The sequence below is a fragment of the Anticarsia gemmatalis genome, chromosome 7 (genome assembly GCF_050436995.1).
Source record: "Anticarsia gemmatalis isolate Benzon Research Colony breed Stoneville strain chromosome 7, ilAntGemm2 primary, whole genome shotgun sequence".
NCBI classification, from domain to species: domain Eukaryota; kingdom Metazoa; phylum Arthropoda; class Insecta; order Lepidoptera; family Erebidae; genus Anticarsia; species Anticarsia gemmatalis.
Genome location: NC_134751.1, coordinates 10,771,785 through 10,790,456, shown reverse-complemented (window position 1 = coordinate 10,790,456; position 18,672 = coordinate 10,771,785). Strand labels below are relative to the sequence as shown.

The 18,672-nt window shown below is 35.5% G+C and overlaps 2 protein-coding genes across 2 annotated transcripts; one reads left to right on the top strand and one right to left on the bottom strand.

The window, feature by feature from the left end:
• The first annotated feature begins 798 nt into the window (after window positions 1–798).
• On the top strand, window positions 799–2,972 carry ras (Inosine-5'-monophosphate dehydrogenase ras). Its single transcript, XM_076116051.1, has one exon. It carries the CDS (start codon window positions 1,150–1,152, stop codon window positions 2,686–2,688), a length of 1,539 nt encoding a protein of 512 aa, XP_075972166.1. The 5' UTR covers window positions 799–1,149; the 3' UTR covers window positions 2,689–2,972.
• Window positions 2,973–4,912: 1,940 nt separating this feature from the next.
• Rep (Rab escort protein) lies at window positions 4,913–18,025 on the bottom strand. The gene is made up of 9 exons (XM_076116050.1): window positions 17,852–18,025; window positions 16,345–16,543; window positions 16,158–16,263; window positions 15,455–15,698; window positions 15,076–15,298; window positions 13,226–13,575; window positions 11,731–11,849; window positions 10,295–10,417; window positions 4,913–6,936 (listed from the first exon to the last, which is right to left on the bottom strand). Exons 1-9 carry the CDS (start codon window positions 17,898–17,900, stop codon window positions 6,781–6,783), a joined length of 1,569 nt encoding a protein of 522 aa, XP_075972165.1. The 5' UTR covers window positions 17,901–18,025; the 3' UTR covers window positions 4,913–6,780.
• Window positions 18,026–18,672: the final 647 nt, after the last annotated feature.

The following is an 18,672-nucleotide window of genomic DNA, read 5'->3' as shown; positions in this document are numbered from 1 at the left end:
CAAACCCTCGTACTCGTCATACAAATATTTGTCCTGAGTGGGAGTTGAACCAGCGATACCCTACGCGACGCAGGCTCGCGGCATTAATCAGATAATTGATTTGAAGCCCAAAGCAAGTAGGTATACAAGAAAAAAATAATATACATCTCAAGAACACCCTATCAGATGATGACCCACATTGCCTTGAGGCCATATATTGCCGGAATATGTTGCATGTATATAATGTGGCTCATTTACAAGCCATGATAACAAAGTATAGTTCATCTAAGTCCGTCCTTATTACTGGTTATATCTGTGGCGCAGTCGTTCATTCATAACTTGTTAAAAATAAAATTTGCATAGCGTAGGCGTGTGGGCGACAACACCTTTTAACGTTTTGGTAGTTTTTATTAAGAAAGTGGTAGTTTTAACAAACCGAATACTGGCAATTTGTATTTAGTGATGCGATATTTTAAAGCTCGATCGAACTTAATAGTGTTTTTATATCGTAATGTCTTGTTCCCACAATCAGGATAAATCTCGTTTAAACATGATTTGAAGAACAGTGTGTAGAATTATATGAATTTGACAAATTGCCAGTAGATTTACCGATAAAGAGAGCCATTCTGAAAAGCCATGGGGCAGAAATCGTGCTACTCATAACTGGCAGAAAACTTCAAATTAGTAAATAGAATTATTATTATTCGCACGTAACGATTTGGAACGATCTGAAAATCGATACCAGGATTATATGAATCGATTAAATATTAAAAAATATCGTAATAGAATGGACATCCCTATCCTATTCAATAATATATTCGAGTTTTGTCAGTGTCAATTCATTCAATAAAACGTGGAGAAGCCGGTACAACATTTTTATAAAAGTTATACTTATTTTTCGAAAATCTATTTTTGAGAATATACCGTTTATCGTACCGGGCTGAAGAAGAGTAGTCGTTTCAAACCTGTTTGTACTGAGGCTATAGTTCGGAACAATAAATCACAGACTGAACACAACACCACGTGTGCGTTTTTCTGTTCTTTACACATACTTACGGGCTTTATAAGTTCATGTTTCTTGTGCGTGGACGGCATACGTGAAAACTATATATACTTCTCTTGACGAGTAACATAAACCTCGGTCGCTGCCCCTCAGCCACGTGTTTAAACATGAATACCAAAGCGGAAGGTGATCTTCGCGATGGGCTCTCCGCAGCGGAAATCTTCGAGAACAGAGAGGGACTTACCTATAATGATTTTTTGCTGCTACCTGGATACATAGATTTTACCGCCGATGAAGTTGACCTAACATCACCGCTTACTAAGAAAATTAACCTGAAATCGCCATTAGTGTCGGCTCCAATGGACACTGTAACCGAAGCCGATATGGCGATTGCGATGGCTTTATGTGGCGGTATCGGAATCATTCACCATAACTGCACTCCTGAGTATCAGGCTAATGAAGTTCACAAAGTGAAGAAATACAAACATGGATTCATCAGGGATCCAATGTGCATGGGCCCCGATAACACTGTAGCTGACGTTATTGAAGCTAAAAGGAAGAATGGTTTTACTGGATACCCTATCACAGAAAATGGCAAGCTGGGAGGGCGACTCATAGGTATCGTCACATCTCGTGATATAGATTTCAGGGAGGGTCATCCCCAGCTCAGCCTTAAAGAGGTTATGACACCAATTGATAACATGATCACTGCACAATCAGGTGTTACTCTCCAAAGTGCCAATCACATACTTGAGAAAAGTAAGAAAGGTAAACTGCCAATAATCAATGGATCCGGTGAGTTGGTGGCTCTGATTGCAAGGACTGACTTGAAGAAAGCTCGTAGCTACCCCAATGCATCAAAGGATTCTAACAAGCAACTTTTGGTAGGAGCTGCCATAGGCACTCGTGACACAGACAGAGAGCGCCTCAAGTTGCTGGTCAGTAATGGAGTGGATGTCATTGTTCTTGATTCATCACAAGGTAACTCAGTTTATCAAATTGAAATGATTAAATACATCAAAAAAACATACCCTGACATTCAAGTTATTGGTGGCAATGTTGTGACAAGGATGCAAGCCAGAAATCTCATTGAGGCTGGTGCAGATGCTTTGAGAGTTGGAATGGGCAGTGGTTCCATATGTATAACACAAGAAGTAATGGCCTGTGGATGCCCTCAAGCCACAGCTGTCTACCAGGTTTCATCATATGCTCGTCAGTTTAATGTGCCAGTGATTGCTGATGGTGGAATACAATCTGTGGGTCATATTGTAAAGTCACTTGCATTGGGAGCTTCAACTGTTATGATGGGTTCTTTACTTGCTGGAACATCAGAGGCACCTGGTGAGTACTTCTTCTCTGATGGAGTGAGGTTGAAGAAATACAGAGGTATGGGCAGCTTAGAAGCTATGGAAAATAAAGATGGTAAAGGTGCAGCCATGAGCAGATACTTCCACAAGGAAACTGACAAACACAGAGTAGCACAGGGTGTGAGTGGAAGCATTGTGGACAAAGGCTCCGTGTTACGGTTCCTGCCATACTTACAGGCTGGCATGCAGCATAGTTGCCAGGATATCGGAGCTCGCTCAGTGGGCATTCTTCGTGATATGAGTTACTCTGGAGATCTGAGATTCATGAAGAGGACTTACTCTGCACAGTTAGAAGGCAATGTACACAGTTTGTTCTCATATGAGAAAAGATTATTTTGAAAAAGGTTTTTAAAGTCACAGACACAGAATCTAACCAATATATGTATATCTGAACGTAAGAAAACTATCTAGTTAATATTGTGGGATATAATCATTTTTAAGCTAAGAGTTTGAATGTAATTAGGGTTAAAATAATATATTATAAGAAATATGTTATCCACTGCAACAGAGTATTCCATTTAAATAATATTTTGTCATGTTTTTCTTGGTGTTTATATAAATTAAGCAATTTGATGTTGCTTTGTGATAAGAGATTTAATTAAATAAAAAAGTGTGAACTACAACTGTGATTTATTTGAAAAATTATCCTTTTACACAATTTAAAGATACTGTTGTATAGTTTGCATAACAAGCTTTGTATAATCTTGTTAGAAACAAGGCGGCGCCTGGAAGGGCTTCATGCTTTTAGCAACACACACATCTATTCTATAATAATAATTATGTTTATCAATATTCAATAAAGAATTTTATGAGAGGTGAAGTAATATAAGAAAACTGCACATTCTAATAATCACAATTTATTGGAATTATAAATGCACAAGCTGCGCAGGCATGATTATTATAATTTGACAATAAATATCATAAAAGTGCTAAATAACTTAATAAAAATTATATGTGCTACAATCTATGATTTAGACGTGTACGTTACGCCAGCAAGAAAGTGTCACCTAGAGTGATATAAGTAGAACGTATAATTAGTGCGCAATCTGCTGTAAATGTGCGCCGCATAAAAAAATTGTGCATGTTGTAGTTTTGAAAAAAAAACGTAAAAACGATTCCTGCTGGAGTAACGTTGTTCTAGCAAGAAAATTCTAGACGAATTATCGGAGAGATAAAATACATACATGGGCAGAGAGCTTATATTTGTGCAAGTATGTGCGCCATAAATATAATTTGTGCGTCTTCAGGTTTTCGAGATATTGCGTTTCTCGCTGCAGTAACGTTTTGCAAATTCGTGTATCTCCAAGACCATTTTATGTGCGCCTGTAGAATGAACATACACGAATAGCTCTTAATTTGTGCATATTTGTGACATAATTAGATGCCAGATAATATTTATAATTTTCAAGTAATCGCGCTTTATTGAAAACTTAAAAAAATATTGTAGCGCCTAAATGAGAAGACGTATAAGCTCGCTAAAAACTGTATTCGTTCCATCTTTTTGTTTATAATTACCATAAAAAGTTTCAAAACAGAACCTACAAGCGTTAATGAATAATATTACTAAAAGTCGAAACGACGGCATCATAACTTTGACGCCAACAAACAAGAAACTGGCTCAACCTAAGATGTGTAGATGTAAACCAAAAATTAGTGCATTTATCAAATAATATATAGTAAAAATATCCAGCTTCAACTGTTTCGTGTTAAGTAAATATTAATATCAAACCAAAACAGTTATTCAGCGCAGGTTATCCGACCAAATTCGAATGACTACAAAAAAGCGACGGATTCATACGTGTCGATGACCTTCTTAACTTTACTCGCTAACTGGTTGAAACGTATTGTGCCCGAGTACAGTGCAGTAGAAAATAGTTAAAAATAAATAACTTTTGATTAAATTAAACATACCTATTCTTCTATCATTCTATTCTAGCTGTTCCGGTAACTTTGCGCACGATTATGTACATCATTTGTTGGCCGAGATATAATTTAGTTTTGGGTATGATAGTATGATACGCGAACGTAGTATAGACCGGTTAAAATTATTATTCTTTTTTATCCTTTTATTAATTGCCTAATTTGAAAACCCAAACCTAAGCAGCCCGATATGTGAAACTTGAGTTGAAGTTTTCAAATCCGGCTATTCTTTAAAAAACATAAATTGATAACAAAATATAACGCTCTATAGGTTTTTATTACGTTCGCGTACTATATAATCATACCTAACCAAAACATAATTATATCTCGGCCAAAACAACAACTACTTAATATTTAAATTTCACGCCATGATGGTACTGAACTACTTTAAGTGATTTTATTGTTTGTGTACTTAAGTAAATGAAAAACTGATCTGTGATTTTAAATAATACCAAATGACTATACAAGGTACAAATAGTTTAATTGAACAATGTTTGTTCTAATATTTATAGGTAGAAAATTTGATCTGTGATTTGTTGCCATAATTACTTTAAGAATCATGATTATGATAATAAAAATAATATTTTTTTAAACCAACAAGCTCTTTGATTTCATATGATCAGAAAGTACATTTAATACCTAGGTATATTACATATATTATATTTTTATTAGGTCATTGTAATAATAATTCCCAACGAACATTTGAGCGTGACTGTACGAACACAGTTTAGGTGTAATACGTTTAATAAAGGAGGTCATCGATACGTATGAATCCGTCGCTTTTTTGTAGTCATTCGAATTTGGTCGGATAACCTGCGCTGAATAACTGTTTTGGTTTGATATTAATATTTACTTAACACGAAACAGTTGAAGCTGGATATTTTTACTATATATTATTTGATAAATGCACTAATTTTTGGTTTACATCTACACATCTTAGGTTGAGCCAGTTTCTTGTTTGTTGGCGTCAAAGTTATGATGCCGTCGTTTCGACTTTTAGTAATATTATTCATTAACGCTTGTAGGTTCTGTTTTGAAACTTTTTATGGTAATTATAAACAAAAAGATGGAACGAATACAGTTTTTAGCGAGCTTATACGTCTTCTCATTTAGGCGCTACAATATTTTTTTAAGTTTTCAATAAAGCGCGATTACTTGAAAATTATAAATATTATCTGGCATCTAATTATGTCACAAATATGCACAAATTAAGAGCTATTCGTGTATGTTCATTCTACAGGCGCACATAAAATGGTCTTGGAGATACACGAATTTGCAAAACGTTACTGCAGCGAGAAACGCAATATCTCGAAAACCTGAAGACGCACAAATTATATTTATGGCGCACATACTTGCACAAATATAAGCTCTCTGCCCATGTATGTATTTTATCTCTCCGATAATTCGTCTAGAATTTTCTTGCTAGAACAACGTTACTCCAGCAGGAATCGTTTTTACGTTTTTTTTTCAAAACTACAACACGCACAATTTTTTTATGCGGCGCACATTTACAGCAGATTGCGCACTAATTATACGTTCTACTTATATCACTCTAGGTGACACTTTCTTGCTAGCGTAACGTACACGATTTAGACTGGTGCGTCCAAAAATGTTACACTTAACATTTTAAAACTGCATCATAGCTAGCTAAAATTACAGTAATTGCATGTAATTTTTCTCTTTTTGAATAATAATACTCCTTTGGTTTAAAACAAAATCTGTTGATCGTCAATGCTACCAAATAAATAAGCTTGTTCTCTAGAGAGCGTACCAACCTTGTGATAATACAAATATTACTTAAATACTTAATGATATCAAGTCCGTATTACACTGGTTATCAACAAGATCTTGGCTATATATTTTAAGGTTGGCCCTAAAATGTCAGTACCTCTAAGTCATAATAACTGAAAGCCTCCAAATGCTACAAGTCGATCTTGCTGATTAGATCAAGACAACCCAGCTGATAATAGTCTACCCTGACAGACCCTAGATAGACATAGATAGCATCCTGCTAAGTTCAAAGTCATTTACAAGAACACATCACTATTGTTTCTTGTGTTTCAAATTAACATTTAAAATTCGCTGTCGTTATTAATTGAAGGCTAACTTAGCAGGTTTCAAATTTCAACAAATACACCCTTAAGTACGAGTAGATGCTTGACCAGTGGCTATGTCTATCTTACATTCTCCAATCCTAACGCACCAGTCGGAATGCACGAAGTCAAGCGACCAAAGCGTATAAATCTTACTGAGATTACATCTTAGCTGAATTCAGCACGTTTAAGCGTGTTAAAATTTAAATCATCGGAATTCTGATATCGATTTAAACTAGAGCAAAATACTCGTAGACCAAGGAAACAACGTGGATTCGATACAAAGCTAAAGTGTGCAATGTAGCAATATTTGATAATGTCGTAGAAGCGAATTTCTACAGTATAAAAGTTAATCCACATTCTGTGAGGCCCTGGAAGCACGGGTACTCGCTCAAACGTGCTGACGCGGCGCCGGGGCCTACTCCTTGGGCGCGTCGCCGTCCGCGTCGTCGTCGTGCTCGCGCTGGAACTCGGGCCCGTGCGTGACGTCATCCTCGAACACGATCTCCTCTGGGTCGGGGGCGCGCGGCAGGAACTCCTCGCCCGGACAGATCTTCTTGAAGATCTGTTCGGCCTGCATTTTAAATTCAACTTGATTAACGTCTTCTCTTAAAAGATTCCAATCAGTCATCCGATAATCATACGATTACGATTCAAAGAATAGAAGATACTCAGACCCTGAGCCGTATTTCAAAACTAAACTGAACTTTGCGGAGATAATTTATTTGGTGGTTGCGTAGAAAGAAAATCAGGTAAGTGCCTATAAAGTAAAACTAGCAATCGGGCCTAATCGACGAGAAGTAACAAGATAACAATACTGGTTTGCAATAAAACTTGATTGAGGTAACTGTTAACTAACAAGAGGTCATTACCAACAATAATGATTACATTTTTTAGAAACATTTGAATTAATTAGTTTCGTAACGTTGTGTAATTTAATCAGTTGCGTAAACACTAAATATTGTTTTTATAATGGCTTGTAGGGTCAAGGAATGAGAGTGATACTAGATTGCCCACGCCTCCTTTGTTAGTGTTGCTATTAGGTACTTCATTGTTTTATCGCGCTTTGTGTACGGAGGTTATCGCGACAACACGACATAACAACGTGACAGGAACACATTTCAGACGACGGTAGTAACAGCTCAGGTTGCCATCGCACTAATTGAAATGTTTCGTGTTCATAACTAATATTACTAATGGCGGTGGCAGTAGTAATGGCAATTCTTGCGCTGTCCAATTACATTTATTGTGGGTTCAAGAACACAGGAATATAGTTTTGGAATACTAGTTATATACTATTACCTACATCTGAAATACCTACCTAAGTCTGTAATGTCAATGTTGACAGGCCATCCACTTTAACACAATACTTCGTGTACGAAGGCATTTCCAAATTACCATGCGACGTTGTAAAGAGGGACTGGGGTAACATTCCATTACTATCGAACAGTTTGTGTTCCTATATTATAACGAACACGCAACAACAAAAAAATGTATTAAGTACGTATATTAAGACAAAACTGTTAACATTGCATCTTGCATAAATAATGATGTTTTTGAGAGCAAAGGCTAGTAACTAACAAACAAAGATAACTTTATCACATTGTACCAATTTTTTTTCATTAGGTATTAATTTATCACAACTGATATTTGACTGTCCGTGTTTAGAAAATCAGAGTAACGACCGATAACATCATAAAGTTCTTACAAAGATTGAAGCTAACCAAGGGTAGGTTTTTATACAGTGCCTAAATTCTGTACTTGACATATATTCAGAAATAATAATAATGTCGGATTTTCGAATAGTATATAGTAGCAAGGAAAATATTCTCTAGACTTAACATTTGAATACATAAATTTATGATCATACGAATATTCAATAGTACTCATGGTGAAGGCTCTCAGGTATAGGTGTTGCTTAAACTTGAACACAAGTAGACTTTGAAATCAAACTAAACGTAGACCCAGTGTAGAGAACTCTAGGTTAAATGTTTTACAATTTGGGCGATCGTTTTCACGCTCACACCCTGTCATTATTTCCAATGGAACCTTAAAAACGATCAAAGCGTTAATTGAAGCTCTTTGGCACCATTACAGCGTATTGTTATTCAAGCTGTGGTGTCTCGCCCGCGAAATCCACTGCTTAAAAAGACTAATAAAATCAACTTGACCTACACGTTTAAATTTTTTGGGTAATACAATCTTTTGCTAGGATGTTTTTCGATTTGAGTAACATTGTTTATTTTAAAAAAGTGAAGGTCAACGGCACTAATAACGTACTTAAAAATAATTAACTGAGTTCTAATGTGGCACAGAGGTTATCAACATTAATTATCTATTGTATTTCAAAATTATATTACACGTGTTAAATATTTAGAAAAACCTAATGTAAGGTTATTTATTAATAATACCAGTATACATAATACCACGCCAGTTAAACCTGAATGTATAGGCAGAGATGTATGCAAAGCGCCCTCGTGTCGCCACAATGTTAGTCCTATGTAATAGGGGGCGAGCCAATTGCAATTCACTTTGCTGTTACCAAACTCCCGGTTTCTATTGAGAACTATTCGAATACATAATATTAGAAACACCCAATAATCTTCGCCCGACCTTTTTTTTCAATAGCCTGTTTTTGGATAAGTTAACCGAAACATTAAGTCCTAAATAGGTTCAAAATATAGTTTCACAAGTGACAAGGTTATTCACAGGTCACTAACAAATAGTTAATAGGTTTTTATCTCATTAAATGTATTAGATAAATGATTACTTTTGTATAATTATGTTAATTACTGTCTTTCTATATAAGTTTTAATTTTCCTTGTGTGTTGGGTAATGTACCTATGTATATTATGGTCTTTACTAGTTAACTAACATATATTTATTTATTAATTAGTCTGTAAAAGAAAAACTTTAAACTGTATTTGATAACGTTACTTTTTCGCAATAGATTATCTGTAGTTTCTTCAATGTAATATGTTCTTGCTACATTTACTGCAAATAAATATTTTTTTAAAATGAAAGCAGAAACATATTTGTTGAGAATCCAGTGGGAACAAGTTAATTGTCTATCTATAAACATGACAAGTAATTCACATAAAGCATCATCAGATTCTATACTTCGATAGAGACCTTATGGCTAGATTTACACTATCGACTATCGTCTATCGTTACAACATCTGTGTCTGTCTCTTCGTTAACGACCCATGTCAATAAGATGTCTTAAGACCCCTGATATAAGATATTGTTTCTAGTTACTCAACAAGTTTAACTATTTACCTAGTTTTATTCAAAATCTTTTATGTAGTAGCCTACTAATGTTTTCCAATTTGAAGTCATACAGGTAATATTGACACTTTCCCTAAATTGCCAGTATAATTCATATTGTCAATTTCCTACCACTATATAACCAGTTATCGAAAAACAATAATCTTAATACATGCCATAAAGAGTGATTAAAACATTGTAGAGAACGTGGCATTCCTGGGTTCTTGAAAGCTATTATATATTTCTAAGATGTTCTTGGTCTATCTGGTCGACTCAAAACCCTTGTTCATTCCGAGAAGAGACCTATGTCCTGTAGTGTGACAGTGGATTTTTTTTTGTACTCCTATTATTATACTTATATTAACTTCATGCCTGTTATCCCCGAAGATGTATGAAATATAGCTGTATTTACGATATAATATAATAAGGGTCTATCCTATTGTCCAAGTCCTTTTATATACCAGGCAAGTTATCAAACTTCGGCCAACTATTTACAAAATTCTAATTCTAAGAAAAGCGCAATAGTACTTTGGCTGACACGAAAATCAAACCTGCGACCTTGTTCTCAACATGTGCACATACGGAAGCGGTGCTTTTAATTTAAATATCAAATACTCTTTTCTAAAATAATATTATGGTAAGAATATTCTCTACATCGCGCTTACCTGTTCCACAGCCCTATCGAAGTCGAGGCCGGCGTCGGGTCCGGAGCAGACGTGCACGCTGTCCACCACGCTCGTCACGGGCGCGCTCGTGTCCTTCACGTTGTAGAACAGCGACCACAAGCACTGCAACACAACATAATACTTTATTATACTGTTGCTTTTTCTATAGGCCATGCAATATTATCATCGCCATTGGCCTGTACAAGTACTTTTTTACTACCTGCTACTGGGCAAGGGTTTACACATAGTTTTGATAATTTGGCGTCAGTTATGATTTGGCGATTAAAAAGAGTGGCCAGGAGTTTCTTGCCAGCTCTTCTCATTGGCCCTACCTTCCGAACTGGCGGTAAATTCACTCTATGTATCATTAACTATCATAAGTGTCAGGATTTACCTATATGAATAAATGATTTGGTTTTGATTTTAAACACTTATGTGGATAAAAGACCTGTGTCAAAGTGGTCACCACGACCGTATTCAGGGCAAAGTGCCTGACGATGAAAAAGGATAACTATACATTTGGCAACCGACTAGTGGCTACAACAGCTCTATACAACAGTGTAACTTAAGATGTTTTTTCTTGTTAGTTACAGTGATGCATTTGGCAGGAAATATTGTTAACATACGTAGAGATCTTTATCCTTTTGTTGACTTTAACAAAAAACCTTCTTTACTTATACACTTTGCCGGAAATTAAGTCGATATTAAAAATATTCCAAGAAGTCTCGAAGTTCCTAAACTTTATAGTAGGCAGTCTTCCCAAGCCCTAACCACAAAGGATGAATGGAGAAATACCTATTAATATATGGACTACAAAAAATTCAACTTCATCTGTAAGAAAATTAACTTTTCCGTCCTAAATTGTTCAATATAATGTACAAGTTTCAGAGGTCGGTTACCTCAGAAGCCAAGTTAAGCGGCGCATGTGTCACAGCGGATGATTACCTTAGCGTATTCACTGTCATTAACGATGTTTTTTACTTAGTCTGCCTTTACGTCTCATCAAAATAACCGCTATGCCGCTTGTGGTGGGTTTAAATCCCACTCATGACAAATATTCGTGCTTAGAGTATCTGTTCTGAGTCTGGATGTCAATATATCGTTATATGCATGTATTTATAGGTATATAAGTGTGTTATCAGTTGCCTGGTTACCATAGTGCAAGATCTGCTTAATTTGGAATCGGTTGACCAAACATATATACTTTTCATTTTCTTCTTTTTTAAAACAAATCCCTCACTAAGAATAACTCTTGTGTCGCTGGAACATACAAACAAGTACAACCAGAGTCCTATCAACTATTCGTGGATTGTACAAATAATTGTACCGCGTGGGAATCGAACCCATGACCCCACAACGCAATAGCAGCGGCCTGGCGTCCTTAATCAAGGAGGCAGTTAATTTTAATGTAAAGAAGTTAGTCTTTGCGTGTGTACCTTAGGCTTCTCGGCGTCTTCAGTCTGGTCTCCGCCGGACATGTCGAAGATCTTCTCAGCGATGGGCATCAGATCGCTCTCAGCATCCTTCACCTTGTTAGTGATGAAGTACACCACGACTGGAAACATTCAATCAAAATATTTACCCTCTTATTCATAAACACACTATAAACCTATTTTAGTTAAAAGATTTCTAAAATATGTTTTCTCTATTTCATTTCGCTAAGGAGTGAAAGAAACAAAACTATAAGCCTTTCATAACTTCATATATTTTTTATGAATAAGAGTCTAAATCTAATCTAATCTTTTAAATCAAATCATGTCTGCCGTTCGGAAAGAGGTGTACTGTCAGTACTGTGTAATCTTCTGAAAGGATGGCACGAAAATGACGCCCACTCTTTTCAATGGAGGATTAATTTACAATTATTGATCTCTACAAGAACTGAAAACAATCATCGACTATGTCAAATAAATCTTATTTAAGTATTTCAGTGAAAAAAAAACTGCATATTAAATTATTCACAAAAGTACCGCAGTTAATATTAGCCCTTAATCTATATTGGTGCTATTGAGAAATGTACCGACTTTTTACTTGCTAGATGTGGGTAATCTCTGGGTATGCTAAACTAATCCTATTCTTTCACATGACCAGGAAGCTTCTGCTTCCTGACCAACATAATCCGGCTGTATGCTAGAATTAGTCTCGTAACAGCAGCTAAAGTGTTCTAAGAAAATGAAAACGTTTCAGGTAAAAACACAGGAAGAATGAAATCAACCAATTTCCAAGCATTAGATCATTTTCATTGTACTCTTAGAACTTGCTTTCTTCCGCCTCCAAGCCAACAAAACAATCAAATAACCTTAAAAATCGTGGCATTTTGTCCTTTACTTGATAATTCACGATGTAAGTAAATGTACTATAAAACATACTTCGTGAATATTGAATTATTGCTGGTGAGTTAAAATTGATTAAGAATAATGTATGCGTGAAGCGTGTTTCTAATATCATAAAAACACAATAACATTTTTTACGAGGAGTGCGTTACGATGATTCGATTTATAAAAAAGGGTTGTTTAATGGCCGATAAGTACATATTCAATATATAAGACGAACCAATGCTAATTATAAAGCTATTTAAATATGATGTGTCTGGATCGAAGTGGTTTGAATGACTCACATATTACGTAGCAAAAAGGCGGGAGTTCTACGTGTTACCGAGTGGCGCAACAGTGCAAAAAAACTGCTGTAAAAAGTTAAATGAGCTTGTGACCCTGGACGATTTTTCGTCAACTAGTTTTATGCGAAATTGTGAACACCAGTTTTAAGACCACGCTCGGATGTTTTCATTTAACAATCGCGATATTTGTCTGCATTTTGTTAAATCCATTGCAAGACTAAGTTTGTATTTATACAAACTGTTTTAAGATATTTCATTTCATTTTAGTTAATTAATCGCTAATGTAATATTTTATTCTCGATCAGAGTAGAACTTACACAGTCCCTTGGGGCAAGATCCAGTAGCAGGTCCAACCTCAAGCACGGTGACCGCATTGTCTTCATCAGTGAGAGGCGGGAAGCGCAGCAGAGTGAGCGGCTCCTTCTCACTCTTCATGATGGTGCCGTTGGTGATGAACACCGCCTTTGATATGTCGCAGCTCTCGGCCGGCTCCGGCGAGATCAAGTCCTTGGGACATTCGTTGATACCGATCACGAGGTGGTCGCAGTTCAATGTCTTCGACTTGCTGTCGATAGTCACCACCGTCTTCCCCTCGTCCACGGTCTTGGTCTGCACCTTGTCAATCGGCCGGTTCAGACAATACACGCCGCCGAACACGGCGCACAATCTAAAAATATAATGACAAGAATGTTCATACTAAAATAGATTTTAATGCATCAAATATTGATATCGCTATTTCGTGGAAGGAAGATCGGCTTCCGATTCTCATAAAGTTAAAATGGAACTGAAATATCGTTTCGTCACACGATAAATCTAGATTTTCTTAGCGGAATTATTAGTTCAATTCGCAGACAACATTCTTCTGGTAGCTAAATTTTAATTATAAACTTCCTGGTAAATAGCCTTGGGAAAACGCAAACAAACCGGTTCAATGGTTCCATGAACATAAAAGTTTCAGCGTTAAATCATCTGTTTATTTTCTAACTAGCTAACAAACATATGTTTTGTCATTTATTCAAATGAACATCATCAATGGAATCTAATTGGTGAACGAAATGAATAGCTTATAATAAAACTAGCGGCCTGCCCCGGTATCCTCTAAGTTATGAGTAATATGTTATAAGCCTACCTATCTATTAGTGAAAACCGCTTGAAAATCCGTCCCGAAGATTTCCAGTTTATTGCGAACAAACAGACGCCTCGTAGGGACTTAATTTAATAATATGTAGTGATCAGAAATGAAGGCCATTTCGATGAGTCAGCCGAATACCAAAAATGTACTTGCTTTAAGAACAAGGAGGAAATACGTGTTAAGGTCATTTACGCGGATTTCAGGTAAATAAATGCAAGATTTAATCGTTTTAGAGAAGACATGGGTCCTGCTAACGATCAACATTCTGAAAGCTGACACGATTGTTAATGCCGATGATTCACCGAGGTTTTTGTAAAGTAGGTATAAACTATAAATAGCAGTTACGCGTGAACATAGAAATATTTCAGCAATCATTAATTTCTATTAACTATAAGAGAAGTCGTTACCCGATAGAATAAATGTTTCAAATTATCAACTAATAAACGAAATGTTGATAAAATTACGATATCTTTAATCGTACGGCATGCAACATTAGAAAGTTGCTTCATTTTTGTTTGCGTAGCCGAGTGGTGCACATTTGGGTCATTGAACCGCCGACCGTCGGGCCGGCACTTTCATGGTGCACTTTTTTGCAATAACATAATAATTGTCAATGTTACGTTTCTGAAATGTGCACATTCTCTGACCGCGAGATGATTATTCTAGTTACTATTGTATATACCGCATATTTTTATTTGGTGTCTGTCTGAAAATGTTTTTTTCTGACCTTGGTTAACTAAATATAATTAGCGCCGACCTTTAGCGTCGATTTGATTTAATGATGAAGGTATGCGAAATGCCAATCACATCAAGACAATGGATAAACACTGTTAAAAATAGATATAACACTAATCGATAAACTATTTTTCTGGCTATTTCCAGTATCTGCCTACCTGATCAGTGTATATTGTACTCAAATTGGGACTAAGTCACTTTTACGTCTGCCGATTAGGAGATGTGATGGTAACTATTGTCCTACTCATTTCAGTTAGTCAAATACAGTACAGTTATTTAGAGAATAGCTTGTATAATCACCTGCAGAAGCATTGAGGCAGCTCTCCACTACCGTACATGGGCCACAGGAAGGGTGTGTTTCCGTAGCGACCCAGGCTCATGAGGAATTTCTTGCATTCCTTGACGCCTTCTAGGCACGGCATGTTGTTAGTACCGCCGGCGATCGCGAACAGCACATAGTGGATCAAGTTGGGAGTCAACCCCTTGTGTGTAAGATACTCTTTGAAGGTCTTGTCGTTCCAATCTAGGGGATGAGACGAACGTTAAATACACCAACCATTCCTTAATTTCCGAGCATGCGGAGTAAGAAAGGTAATAAATATGAAATCACATAAAGAAAAGATTAACAGTAAACAATAATTAGCTCTTTAATGATGCTAAGCTACTTTTCAAAACTCACCTTTGAATTCATTATTCATTTCCTCTTCGTTGTATCCGACGATGGATGTCAGCATTTTCATGAGCTGACGTTTTTCAACGATGCCCACAGCTTCGGTCGCGAAGACATCAGCTCGGGAGCATGGGACTGGCATCAGGCGGTCGCTGAGCCATGTGAGTACGCGGGTCACGCAGCGGAACTCCGCGTAACGAGCGATGTTGGATGAGATCAGCAGCTCGACAAGTGGTCCACGCGAGAAGAGTAGCTAAACCAAACAACACATAATAACTGCAACTACACAACAACCCATCCTGTAAATTACATCTTTTTGTTCAAAATTTTGTATCTTAGTGGACACGAATTCATTCTTGGTTTAACAGTAATTGTATCACCATTTACAGATTTGTTGGAACGCTTGATCAACAGATGCAGTGATAGAGAATGGTGTATGAAAACACCTGAAAAATATGCATCAATCATATCACCAAATTCATAGAAATTCAGAGGATGGAATAGGTCATAAATTATGGTGCTTCTAAATTTTGTTCAATTTATCTCCAAAATGTATATACAATTTTGAAGTTTTTCATACTTTTTGAGTAAGTAGTACTGTTTCATGTTCCAGTCTAATAACAATGAAATGAAACTACATTAGTCATCAGTCTAATTTATCATCTGGTTTCAGTGGAAGCACTGTTTAGTAATCATAAATGGTGAGAATTACCTTAGGAGTCATATCAATATTGAACTTCCTATACTCTGAAGTGAAGTTAGCCTGGCTCCATACTTTCTTGGGAGGATCTGATGCGGTTTCCTCTTGTGCAGATTCCCTACAATTATTATGTAAGAAATCATAAATAACAGTAAAAATGGGTATAAAAATGTTAAAAAAGTAACTTATATTTACTTACTTCTCTATATACCATTTTTCAGCTAGATTGTATACTTGAAGTTGTCTCTTAGGGTCTGCGTTGACTTCTTTGATAAATTTCTGCAGACCATCAAAGTTGTAAGAAGCCCAGAGACCTCCATAGTGGTCACTTGAGTCTAGGTGTAAAACATTCTTTCCTATTCTGCTACATGCTGCAGCTACTATGGACTCCACCATTCCTAGGTAAAGTGAAAATAGGAAATAATGGAAATTGCATTGGATAATAAAAAGACATGATTAAAAAAATATAAACTTCTTATTAGCATAGTAGATGAGTTAATAGATGTATGATCAATAAACACCTACATATTCAACTCCACTTTGGAACAACTCAGACCTGTTATTTCTAATGGACCACGCAAAAGTATTGCATATTATTTTATTATACTGAAACACATGTAAAGTCTTCTCTTTGTCTTTTCTGTTCAATAGAATATTTAGTAGTCAAAACATCAATTCACATTTTACATACTAAGTTCTTCATTCCATAAGATCAGAAGGATTTTGTCTTTGTCTTTTAGCTGATTAATAGATATATGATGCATATATATGATAGCTAGCCTGATTGATATTAAACTGACTCTTATACTATGAATTTAATATGTTTACTCTTAATATCAATCTAAAATACTAATAATGTGTCACACATACATCATCACATACCTAACCTGAGTATGTGCTATTACTTAGAGTTAAGAGCCTTCATTTGTAAAAGATTTATATTCTAGTCTCCAGACTCAATATCCAGTGTTAGGACAAGTCTTGTCTACTTATTGTAGATTTTTGTTTATAAATATTAATTAAGTAATTAAATGAGTCATAAAAGAAAAGGCAGTAACGTGAATTCAACAATATCCTAGTTTATATTCTTATAAGTCAAAATATTTCCAACATTTTAGAAAATAAGACAGTTATGATACTAATACTGATTATGAATTAATTGTACCCATGACAAAAAAGGCATTTATTAGTTAAAATAATCTTTCAATAAAATCAATTTAATAACACCAGTTATCTGTCCTAATATATGAACTGTTGTTATGGGATTTGTGACCCACCTACAAGCCATATTAAAAAGAGAAACATTTTAATAAATAAAAAAAAAATCATTTGTTTCACCTAAAACATTATAATAAAATAACTTCTCTAATCAATGATAGGTTAAGGGACCTTGCCTAATAATATCTAGAATTTAGTGCGCGTATTAAGAGTTTTCATAATTCCCTGAAGGCAGACAATGACAGCAGTACGACATAGCAAATATTTAATTAATGACTAAGTTGCAGAATTTGAGCTTTCCTGACTCGTTTAGTTCAGAAATATACCAGAGAATGAAATAGACTAGAATATAAACAAAGAATAACTCGGAATCAAAGCATTTTGAAATGTAAAATTGATGACTAGACAGCTATGAAAAAAAAGGATCGATAAGTAGGCTGCTATCGCCATCATGACCGGTGCAGTATTATACGGATAATATAGCTTACCTGTCCCTACGACGATGACCTGGAAATCGGTCGGTAAATCGTCGTCCATGATTGCTTATTATTTTCAATCCAAAGAAATAAAAAGCTTTGAAATTATCAATTAAAAATCGAACGATCTCACTTCTACCCAAATCTGCCACTTGACACTTTGACAGTTGTCAAAGTAGTAGAATGACAACTAAGCATATTTGCGTTCGAATACTTTATCCGTACTTCCGTCGTCAACCATAATGTTTCGTTTCTTGTATTAAGTTTATTGTTCAAACATAAGCACTAGCAATACTAAACAACAGAGATTAGTTTTGTGTTTACTCTGTCATAACTCGTATGTACCTAAAACAAACAAAATTTATAATAATGTACTTATCACGTCACTCGGATTCATTTTGATTATGATATTCGAACAATATTTCTGTGTCAATTTTTATAAGGATTTTTGCGGGAATTTAAACATTGAATTAAAATAAAAGTTTTCTCTTTTATACGAGTTTTTGTATTATATATTTTCCATTTACAGTAGTACCTACCTATATATATTATAATGTATGGTTGTTACTTAAATAGCTATTTTTACTATGTTATTTTGAAAACCTATGTACCATTATTTTAATAATTCCACATGCCAATAGATGGGTTTTCTTGAGTATTGTAAATACACTTTTTGCAGGAGCTAAATTACGTGCGTTGGTACCTACACATTAAGAAATTTTTGTTTTCTTATTAAAGAGTAGGTACATAAAACTGTAGAACATTTGCCTAATTTTAGCGTCCTCTTTTATGATATCAGATATGTTTATGTGAGATCGTCACGTGTGGGAAGA

Excerpts from the sequence above, each read along its gene's own strand:
- ras (XM_076116051.1), top strand. The coding sequence starts at position 1,150 with ATGAATACCAAAGCGGAAGGTGATCTTCGCGATGGGCTCTCCGCAGCG.
- Rep (XM_076116050.1), bottom strand. The coding sequence starts at position 17,900 with ATGGACGACGATTTACCGACCGATTTCCAGGTCATCGTCGTAGGGACA. Across the intron at positions 16,264-16,344 it reads GAAAAATGGTATATAGAGAA|GGAATCTGCACAAGAGGAAA; the intron begins GTAAGTAAATAT and ends TAATAATTGTAG. Across the intron at positions 11,850-13,225 it reads ATCTTGCCCCAAGGGACTGT|TCGTGGTGTACTTCATCACT; the intron begins GTAAGTTCTACT and ends GAATGTTTCCAG.